This window comes from Vigna unguiculata, chromosome 2 (genome assembly GCF_037176805.1).
Source record: "Vigna unguiculata cultivar grain cowpea cultivar isolate G323 ecotype 2 chromosome 2, ASM3717680v1, whole genome shotgun sequence".
Classification (NCBI taxonomy): domain Eukaryota; kingdom Viridiplantae; phylum Streptophyta; class Magnoliopsida; order Fabales; family Fabaceae; genus Vigna; species Vigna unguiculata.
The window spans coordinates 20736327-20747704 of record NC_140793.1 but is presented as its reverse complement, the minus strand read 5'-3'; the positions used below and the strand labels follow the sequence as shown (position 1 = coordinate 20747704).

The 11378-nt window shown below is 30.4% G+C and overlaps 2 protein-coding genes across 2 annotated transcripts; both read right to left on the bottom strand.

Moving 5' to 3' along the window:
* Nucleotides 1-785: 785 nt before the first annotated feature.
* Nucleotides 786-3354, bottom strand: RGF2 (root meristem growth factor-like protein). The gene is made up of 3 exons (XM_028051814.2): nucleotides 3113-3354; nucleotides 1753-1784; nucleotides 786-1101 (listed from the first exon to the last, which is right to left on the bottom strand). The coding sequence occupies exons 1-3, from the start codon at nucleotides 3198-3200 to the stop codon at nucleotides 877-879; spliced, it is 345 nt and encodes a 114-aa protein (XP_027907615.1). The 5' UTR covers nucleotides 3201-3354; the 3' UTR covers nucleotides 786-876.
* A 5861-nt stretch (nucleotides 3355-9215) lies between these two features.
* On the bottom strand, nucleotides 9216-10912 carry LOC114173099 (protein CROWDED NUCLEI 2-like). The gene is made up of 3 exons (XM_028057321.2): nucleotides 10625-10912; nucleotides 10217-10426; nucleotides 9216-9688 (listed from the first exon to the last, which is right to left on the bottom strand). Exons 1-3 carry the CDS (start codon nucleotides 10856-10858, stop codon nucleotides 9620-9622), a joined length of 513 nt encoding a protein of 170 aa, XP_027913122.2. The 5' UTR covers nucleotides 10859-10912; the 3' UTR covers nucleotides 9216-9619.
* Between the last annotated feature and the right edge of the window lie 466 nt (nucleotides 10913-11378).

The following is an 11378-nucleotide window of genomic DNA, read 5'->3' as shown; positions in this document are numbered from 1 at the left end:
ATGAACTTATTTTAAAAAAACAAATACAAAAATTTTATACATATATGCATTGTCTTCTTTGTTTTGATATATTTGGGTATAAAGAATGTTTAAGTCTGGCTTTTTAACGCATCGCCTCTTAGACCGTTAATCTAAATCTTTCTTCTCTTTGCCTACACAACAAATAAGAGAACGTTGTTTTCCGATAAAGTTCTTCGAAATTTCTAGACACACAATTTAACCTCCTTCTTATATCCAATTTACTTAAACTTTCTTACGCTTAAAACAGTAATAGCACAAAACGAAAATTAAGAAAAAATTTAAAAACATTTTCTACAACGAAAAGTTGCAAAAATAAATTTAAAAGTGTTACTTTTCAATTTCCCTTTTTACTTTCACCTTATATTTTTATTTCTTTATTTCATATTCTAAAACCTAAGAACACTATTTAAGTCACTATAATTTACTAGCCATTCTAAAGTTTAAAACTTAAATAATTTATTATTTCTTGACTCTAATTTTAAATTTTTTTTTAAGTGTAAAAAAAGTTAGAGGAAATATTACTTTAGTCTCATCAAATAAAATTACATTTATTTTCAAAAATTTTCATTAAAATTTTTAAAAAAATGTATCATATTCCGTAGACAATTATATAACCGGAACAACAAAATTCTAGTTTAACAGCTAGAGAAGGAAAATGAGGGTGATATATCTCAGTTATTCGTAAATACTTCTTTAACTTAACTCATTCAACATGTTTGTTTACAGTACATTGAAGACCATAACCACTTCTATAAGTTCATATATGTAGTAAATTAAGAAACACTAAATGATTAATATAAAAAAAAAAAAAAACACAACCAAATATGTTCCATTAAGAGGATGAAGTTTAAGAATTCATTTGTTATTCTTAGGTGGATGGTGCACTGGTCGATAATAATCAGCAGTAAAAGCAGCAGTAAAAGCCAAGGGACCCCCATTAACCTCATAAGGCAAACGTCTTCTACCATTTCTTTTTTCTTCAGGAATCGCAGAACACTTCACCTTCCCATATTTATTCATATCAAGCTTTGCGAAGCTTTTCACTCTAGTACTTTTCGTAACCCTAGTTGCAACACTTGCCTGTTAAATTCAAAATATATGGCAGAAAAATAAAGCTTTTTAGTCTGTGAAATGGTAAGTTATCCTTTATGAAATCAACTCTTAACACGGTTTTAAATTGCATTCCTAGACTACAGGTTCATTTACTTACTGCACTCCCACTGCATGAGCCACATTTTCTTTTTTAATTTATATAGTAACAACTTTAACTGTGATTTGAAACCAATTAGTAGGGGTTTAATTTTGAAATCAAGAAGAAAATGTTAAAAATAGATTCACAGAAATTGAAATTAGTTTGTCAGTAAGGAACTTTATTATAAAAGTTCTCTTACATTAATTTCTTTAAAAACTGTTTTTTCTTTAATTTTTATATTAACTAATTTTAGATTATAATTTTTATTTTTATTCTTATGATTTTCTAAAATTATTTATAAAAAAATCGTTTAGCTACAAAAATACTTAACATAATATTTTTTTTGGAAAGAAAAATAATCTACTATCATATTTCTGTGTAAATGTTAGAATACTCCAAGTCTATTATAAATTTAAATGTTATTCTTTGTTGAAGAAAAAAATCTACAATCATATATAGACTTAAATAGTTTGGTTCAAACGCTATCAAACATTCCCTTGAAATATATCATCCCATATTTCAAATGTATATTCATTTACCTTTATATCCGGAATTTCATCAACTGCAACACCTGCATTTTCCACCATTTTGTGGTCAATACATTTCTCCCAACAATGTTAATTTCATCATCTATAGAAAGTAATTAAGGACTTGGTGGAAGGAGCTTCTCAATAAGAATCTTTATAAAAAGAAAATTTGACTTTGGCATAAATTAAAATTAATTTGTGTAAATTAAAAATAAAAAGTTAAAGAAGTTAAATGATAATTAAAGGATTTTTTTTTAGCTTCTAAGTAAATTTTTTTTATCAACAATTGATTGAGTACAATAAACATATTTCACTTTTAATATAATAAGAAAAAAATTACAAATTTACTACTAAAATTTTAGTTTTATCAATTTTATACGAATTTTTAGTGATTAAGTTAATAGAACATAATTTAGTTTTTAGTAATTATCATATGTGTATATTAAACGAAACTAACCATTCTATATGAAATGAAGTTCAAACAAAAATACCATTTAAAGTTATCGTATAAAAGTTGTAGTTTTCTTTTATTGTAGTGAAAACTAAATATCTCAATACTTGTAAGACTATTTATCCTAAAACATTTTACTAAAAGAACATAAAAATAATAGAATGAAATTTAACATATTTATAAATAAATTAATCACAACTCAGGAAATTAATTTTACTTTCCTTTACTTTACTTCTATTTGTTTCATTACTAAACATGGAATATGCCAATATTTACCATAAGATTATTTGTCTTAAAATATTTTATAAAAAAATAGAATAAAATAAAATTGACTTATTTATAAATACATTAATTATATCAAGAAATCAATTTCATTTTCCTTCAATTTTACTTTAGAAATCATTGTGAACACTATAAAAAAAATGACTTTAGATAACACTAAATGACAACGCATGTATAAAAATGTGGTCTAAACATAGTAAAATATGGTCTAAAATACACTAAAAATTAAAGCTTTTAGATTAGAAATATTTTCTCCCTCCTTTTTTGATTGAAAATGCAAAACTTAGTTCCAAAAACGCAAATATTTGAATTTTTTCCCTCCATTTGATTTTAGATTGAAAATGCCAAGAGCTTATAACGTTGAAAATGTGAAGTTTTGAAAAATATGTACATCAAAACCGTTGTCTTTTATGAAAATTTTAAGCAACGATTTAAAAAGTGTTGTCATACTGAAAAACGTGGCCTATTAACTATGTTCACCTAGACTACACTTAAAAAATTGTTGTCTAAACTTTAGCCAACGATTTTTCTGATTTAACTTATAATTTTGTGTTGTTGTCTGAAGCGATTTTTTTTGTAATGGAAGAAATTTGTCACAAATAATAATAGAAACATATATACACCAAATGAAAGAAATACCTTTAGGGTTCAACCGTGCAGTGGAGAACCAGGCAGCACAAAGAAATACAAACACAACACAAGCTGCAGTGTTCTTGATTAGCACCATCACAGTCTCTGATATAACTTGTATAAGTAATGCTATTCCTTTCGGAAGGTAAAGCTTTACCTTAAAATGAAATTGCGTAAAAGAGAAATCAGTTCCAAAGGGTAAGTTTTCATTTATAGGAAGTGAAGGAAAACCCAAGTCAAAATTAACCAACAATTCCTTAATACAACGAACTAAATCCATGTGATCAAATTTAAATTATTCATATACCTATAAAATTCAAGGGCAACTTTTAGAAGCTATCGTGCAACAACTAGTCCTTGTTGAACGTTCAAATATTTCAAATGCTTGGGAACTAAAACTATTTCTCAATCCCAATAATTACAACTTCAATGAATCCCCACTCCAAGCATCGATAGATGTATATTTTGTAGTCTTTATATGTGTTCTCTGTTGGTCTAGCAAAAAAGAAATCATTAAATTTGGTTCTATCAATTCTAAAATTTATTTTTGTCATTATTTAATACTGAATTATTAGCATCTAATTCTTTAAAATTAATGGAATATTTTTTTTTGAGTGCCTAACAGGAAAACAAATACCATATTTATAAAAATGGAAAAAACATTAAGTAAATAATAGTCGTGGATATCAGGAACAAAAGTTTTAAGAAGGTTTGAGAATTTCTATGTGAATCGGTGGTCCAGAGAATGTATCGAACAGTGGCATTAGAATTGCAGAGAGGTTAAAACACCACGTAGTGCCACCATTCTTGGGATAGGAGAGAGTTCAGAAAGGGTTGACAACAGAGATGGTGTTACTCGTGATAACGTGGAATTGAAGCTTTCTGTGTTTTGCGTCTGTCTACCACCATTCAATCAACGAGAAAAAACTATGTGCTTTAATTTCCCTAGGCAGGCACACTACGTTAAACAATGTGATTCACGAATAATTAAATTAAGGTACTAGATTTCCCATGTAATAGAACATGACCATTTTGCAGTTCAAGGTGTACACATATTGTCCCACAAAAACAAGTTATTTAGTAATAACTACTGACTAACCGAAGGAAAAACAACAACACAAATAATATACTAGATAAAGTAGTGAATATAATTTCTCTTAACTTGCAAAAAACATATGAGGAACAACTATCAAATAGTAAAGAGCAGCAATAATAAATCATCACAATCACAAGTAAATATATCAAAATTTTAATGTGAAAAACTCCTCAAATCAAGGGTAAAAATCACAAGTCGTCCAAACCAAAAAAATAGCTTCACTATGATCAACTCTATTGTTTTGTCTCTCTTCTTATTTTGCAGCCCCTCTCCACTAGGTTAGGTGAGACATGGACTTCTCAAGTTTTGGGCATTTTCTCCTCACAGGAAAGGAGCCCAATACCCAACAAATCCCCCCTCACAACTATGTGAAGATAACTGCTAAATCGACGATCTCACAAAAAACTTTAAACGTCCCTCTTGGCAATGCTTTAGTCATCATATCAGCACCATTATCATCTGTATGAACTTTTTCCAACGCCAACAACTTAGCATCCAAAGCATCACGTACTCACATCAATATGTTCGGATCTAGAATGGAAAGTTGGATTCTTACCAAGATGGATAGCACTTTGACTATTAACAAATAATGGATAGTTATCTTACACAAAACCAAGCTCCTGCAAGAATTTCTTCAACCATAGCAACTCCTTGCATGCTTCAGTAATGGCAATGAACTCTGCCTTTATAGTAGACAATGCTACACACCTTTGCGGTCTTGATTGTCAAGTCATAGCCCCCTGCAAAATTAATCAAATAGCTCGAGGTTGACTTCTTGGAATCAATGTCTCCAACCATATTTAAATCTGAGTATCGCACCAAATTAGGCTTATCACCTCCAAAACAAAGCTTCATATCAATAATACCATGAAGATATCTCAAAATCCATTTCACAACATTCCAATGCTCTCTACCTGGGTTTGACAAAACCGATTGACTATACCAACAACATGTGCAATATCTGGTCTCGTGCACACACATACATTAAACTGCTCACCGCAGACGCATAAGTAACTCTGCTTATATATGCCTTCTAAACTTCATTTGAAGGACTCTATTACACTTAGTTTATAATGAGTAGCAAGAGGAGTGCTTACGACTTTCACATTTTCCATTTGGAATCTCTACAACACCCTTTTAATATAATGTTCATGTGACAGCTAAAGCTTTTTTTTCTTTTCTATCTCTAATGATTATTATTTCAAGAATCTGTTTAGCAGCTCCTAAGTCCTTCATAGCAAATGACTTGCCCAATTGCTTCTTCAACCTGTTAATTTTGGAAACATCTTTCCCAACAATAAGCATGTCATCAACATATAATAACAGGATAATAAGGTCATCATAAAAAAAACTTTTAATAAAGACACAATGATTAGAAGTAGTCTTCTTGTAGCCTTGCTCACATATAATGAGTTTCAGGCCTCCTGCTACTCCTACCACAAGAGTTAGTCCGTTCTAAGTGAGACTACCTGACTCTTTAGAGTGTCAAGATGCAACCTTACCTTGAATCCTTACCAAATTATATAGATGGGGCACCACCATGAACTCCCACTAACAGGGGTCATGGAATTACGTCCCGACCATTGAAGCACCACCATGAGGTCTCACTTAGAGGCTCACGGAATTACGTACTGACAACATAACAATCATATTCAAACAATCATGTAATATTTATCATGCTTATAAATCTCATGCCAACCTTTATAATCAATCCTCAAACATGTTCCATGTTGAATCCATTCCAAATCATCCTTCCCAATCCATGAATATAGAAGTGTAATTCATACCGACACCGTGCCACTTTGATTACCAACCATCTCATACAAGTCACATGCCAAGGTCATGTTAAACTTATCAATCACAGACCATAAACAATTCTACTCATACCCATTCACCCAATTCATGCTTTTAAAAGTAATTGAATCAATCCACAAGTTCAAGTTAAAGTAAGGAATTAAAATTCTGCAGCAATTTTCGCCTAAGCTAGACTGGTCTCGCTTAAGCTATAAATTCTTGCTTAAGCTAGACTGATCTCGCTTAAGCTAGAAATTCTCGCTTAAGCTAGACTGATCTCGCTTAAGCTAGAAACTCTCGCTTAAGCTAGAGTGATCACGCTTAAGCTAAAATCTCTCGCTTAAGCTAAACTGAAAGATTTTCACTGGTTTCAACATGTAAAAACACAAAATCCCAAACAACAAAAATTTAAGAAAACACAAGCACGTTGTATAAAACGTTGGCATCATATTTCACGCTTTATAAGGGTGAACAAATCAATCATGGGAGCATACAAACATTTAAACAATTGTGTTGTCAATCTCGCTCAAGCTAAGGAGCTCTCGCTCAAGCTAAGGAGCTCCCGCTCAGGTGATAGGGGTGTCTCGCTCAAGCGAAAAGCTTTCGCTTAAGCGAGATTGAAAATAGAGAGTACTTCGAGTTCTCGCTCAAGCTAGCCCATCTCGCTCAAGCGAGAGGCCTTCGCTCAGGCGAGCACTCGAAACTAAAGGGGGCGAGTTACTGCCATGCTCGCTTAGGCGAGAGCTCCTCGCTTAGGGGAGAGTTTCCCGTTTGGGCGAGAAACAGCTCGCTTAGGCAAGCATATCAGATCTCACCTGCTCTCAGGCATGCAAAGCCAAAAGTCCATTCATAAACAATACACAAATTATTTTCACACCATCAAAAGCACATCAAATCATCAAGAGCACCCAACAGAACCAAAACAGGCACATTATTTATAAAAGCATAAAAAAATCCTAGCTTCCCTTACCTAGAAAGAGCTAGCCAAAAGACTCGTATACCCAAACAATAAGCACCACAACTCTGGGAACAACTTACTAAGCTGGAAAAAATGGTAGAATAGAGGAAAACAAAAGGTTACCAAGAGGGACCCTTGTTGGAACTAAGACAACAATGCTAGAAAAAAATGGAAGTATGAGATGAGGGATAACTTACGTGAAGAAGGAATGAGTTCAAACTAGCTTGACCATGGTGGTACTAAGCCCTAGCAGAGTTTCTATGAAGAGGAAAGGTAAGGGTGAAAGCATTGATTTTGGCAAGTGAGTGCAGAATGAAGGACCTTGGCTGCTTTAGGGGCCTTGACACCCTATGGACTAGCCTTTAGGCCCAACTAATTAGGGTGGACCTTTAAAAATAAGGACAGAAAATAAAGTGGGTCTTATATTAATTATTTTACACAAACCAAAAACAAATAACAAAATTATTTAAATACAATAATGAAATGGTTTTAAATTATTTTAGTTATTTCCTTCATTTTTAAATTATTTTAGTTATTTCCTTCATTTTTAAATTATTTTTAAAAATTTGAAATGTTTATAATATACAATTTTTAAAAATTACCCAAAATTAAAAGAAAACTATAATTTCAATATTTATAAACATCTATGAAAAATAATTAATACTACACAAATTATGAAAGAAAATTTTAAATTAAATTGACTTTTATATTTTCAAATTACACCTAAAATAACTTGCAGCGTGGCTCCGTTAGTGTACGCTACAAATATAATTATAAGAACAAATTATTTTCTAATAATGGGACTGACCAAATTTATTATTTTCATTAAATAAATATATTTTATGTTCAATTATACTTTATAAATTTTACATTATTTATTTATGTAAAAAAATAAACACTTTATCATAAATTCTTATAAAGAAATCAAAATACAAAAATATAAATAAAAAATAAGTTCCTACTTCCACTTACTTTTTTAATTTTAAATATTCAATAAACATACAAAAATAAATAATACAACACCACCTCAAATATTATACTTTAATTGTTTTTACTTTTGTTACCTCTATTATAGTTCATAATTTTCTTTTTCCAAAATCACTATTATAAAAAAATTTACTCAACAAATTAAAAAAAATAAAATTAACTTTTATATTTTCAAATTACACATAAAATAACTTAATACACAATATTGTATATATTTTTAAGTCAACAAATTCAAAAAGAAAATAAATAACAGTTATTTTTTTATTTTTCTAAAAAACACCTAAAATAACTAAAAACATAATACTAAATTTTTTTTAAAATTTTTTTTAACCTCTAATTCAATCATTTTTTGAAAAAACGAAAATAAAATAATAACACCTAAAACTATTTTTTAAAAGAATTTCAAAAATTCTAATTCTAATTCATTTAAAAAAACAGTTTAGAATTCATATCTGGAACCGAATTCTGATGGGAATTAAAAAAAAAAATGCAACATGACTGATGGAATTCGGGTTCTTGGGACTGAATTTCCAAAGTCAAACACAAACTGTGCTACTTGTGTATAATTTATGTGCAGTGTTTTATGTGAGTGAAAATAAAGGGAAATCGTGCTATGTGCGTAAAAAAATATTGGTCTCTCATGTTCTTCTGGTTTTGACCTTTCCACTTTATCCAAAAAGTGGGCTTTGGCATCACATTGTGTAAGCAAAAGAAACTCAAGATTTTAATATTTTTAGTTGTTGCAAACTTGCAAAGTATAATTCATATATATAGTTAGGATCTAAAAGTAAAATCAAATTCCATCTTGGTCAACTTTTTGCACAATGAAACTTAATCAGTCCCTACGGTTAAATTTCATATTCTTATTATTAATTTCAGATCATGAATGAATAGAAAATTTTATATGATTTCAAAATTATTTAATAATTTATTGCATAACTTAATTTTAATAGACAATATAATATTTAAAAATATGTAGTTTTTCACTATTAGAAATTTAATAAGCAGAGTCATTAAGAGAATATAACAAATTTCAACAGAAGAACCGGTTAAATTTTCCTTCTATAAAAAAATATTGAGCATTTAGTTTAATTAAGTTTTACATCTTGTGTAAACTAATCCTAACTCATGCATATATGCATCACAAAGTACTGTCAGATCATGGCCAACAATTAATGTTTTCCTCAACAAGTCATGTATGGCTTGGGTTTGATTGATCCTTGGTTTTCAGGTATAGTTGATTGAACTTTCTTTCCATACCATTGGCCACTACTGTGTATCTAACTTGTGCTCTTTATTGAAAGAAATTCGACAACTACTCTGCTCAAGCATGGAGATTATATACCAAGCACACTTATGCAGAAGTATTGGATCTGACAGGGCCAAGCCAGAGAAGAATAAACTGTACAACTTTGCAATTGCAAATCACACTAAAAGAAGAAGAAAAACGTAAACTGTTTAAGGCATACAAAATATATCCACGACAGAATCAGGGCATAGGATATTATTTCTCGTTTTCTTGACATGTAAGCCTTAATAGAAAATATTGGGATCCCCTTCTTGCAATTTGATATCCACCTCTGCATTCTTTCTGTTTATCTCAGAAATCTTAGCCATTGAATCAAGCATTCTCTTGTCAATCACGAAATACTTCTCATATCCAAGAACCAATGCATTTGCTTCAGCTTTGTATGTGAGGAATACTGAACTTGTGTATAGTCTTCTTGCATTGCATCAGAGCTCTCTCAAGCTGCAATTGATCGATTTTCACAACATCACCATAAAATGAAGTAACATCTAAACAGATATCTCAAGCAGCAATCCAAAAAAAAAAAAAAACACTGCAAAAGTATTGAAATAAACTGATGAAATATTGAATAACATGAAGTGCAATAAGGAAAGGTAACATGTACCACATTAAAACATTTAAAACCTGGTTTAAGAAAGTGATTTCTGTTTTCACTAATAATTAGAAAATGTCAACTTCCTGTCTTCTCTCTTTCTTATACAATTCTTTGAAAGCAAGAAATCTGCTGAAGATAAAGTGAAATTTTGCAAAAATTAGTAAAGACAGAACATAAAAGTAGATAAAATTATGATTTTCAATACCTAAAATTAAGGGGAAGGTGAGACAAAAGAAAAAGTTAAATCCTAATCTACGATCAGCTCTTCCAAAACTAACCAAAGTAAAAGAAACACAACATCTTCAGAAATGGAGCAATGTAAGTACAGACAAATTCAAGAGAATCATAAACTTGAAGATAGAAACAAAACATACATCAGCCACACGCTTCCTCTCCACGCTCAATGCTATCCTCAAACATTTCTCCCTTTGCTCAGCATCAAATAATGCAATTAAATGTCCTGACTGTTGTCGTTTGAGAATCTCCTCGGTTTCAGCTAGTTCTTGCCTCAGTTGATCATACTTTGAACTCCATTTTTTGTTCTCGATCAAGAGGAGGCCCATATTGTACTGGTAGTCAACAAGCTATAAAAAAAAACGAAAGCAACAAAATAGGTATTCGATTAACAAACATCAGTGATAACAAGTGATTTCCAGCAGAGAAGCTCTTAAAAACAGGTATAACTATAATCCAAACAAGTCCTAGTTTAAATAAGAATAATTTAAAGAAGAATTGTTACATAAGAAAGGAAAGAGAATCGTTTAATTGCAGAATCAACGTACCTCTCTTTGGAGAGCGGAGATCTTCTCCGTAAGCGCTTCACGGTCCTTCTTCTGCGTGACTGCCTCATCCAGCAACCCTAACTCTTTGAAGCATCTCCAATCGTCAACTTTCCACGCCGCCGCCGCCGTAGAACATGGCTTTCTCTGCGGTGGTTGAGACATGACGGTTGTCGTTGCTAAATGTGGTTTGAAGAAAAAATGGTCCTCTCTAAATATTATCTCAAAAGCTAACATATATGTGAAGAATTTGGGAGGGACGGAACGTCGGAACAAAAATTTTAATGAGAGTCCACCAATTTCTACTGTATGTGAGTGCACCAATTTCTATTCCAGCTATTATAGGTTGACAAATTTTTTTAAAGTTTTGAGAAACTTTCCTAGATAAAAAAATATTATTTAATTACTTTATTAAGTTTGTAAAAAAAAATTATCGAAAGATAATTTTTCTTTCTATTCACCACTTTTTACCTAGAGTGGACACTCCTTCAAAAAGAAATAACTCTTTTTAACAACTTCTTTCATTTATATATATATATATATATATATATATATATATATATATATATATATATATATATATATAATCTATCAAATTAAAAAATAGGTTTTTCCTTTTTAATATTTTTAGTATATTTTTTCGCTATAACGATTTGTTTGATACATATAAACTCTTACCTTTTTATATTTAACATAAATATATTTTAAATTAGTTTAATTATATGTTGAGTCTCAAATAAATTTGAAAATTTTTAAT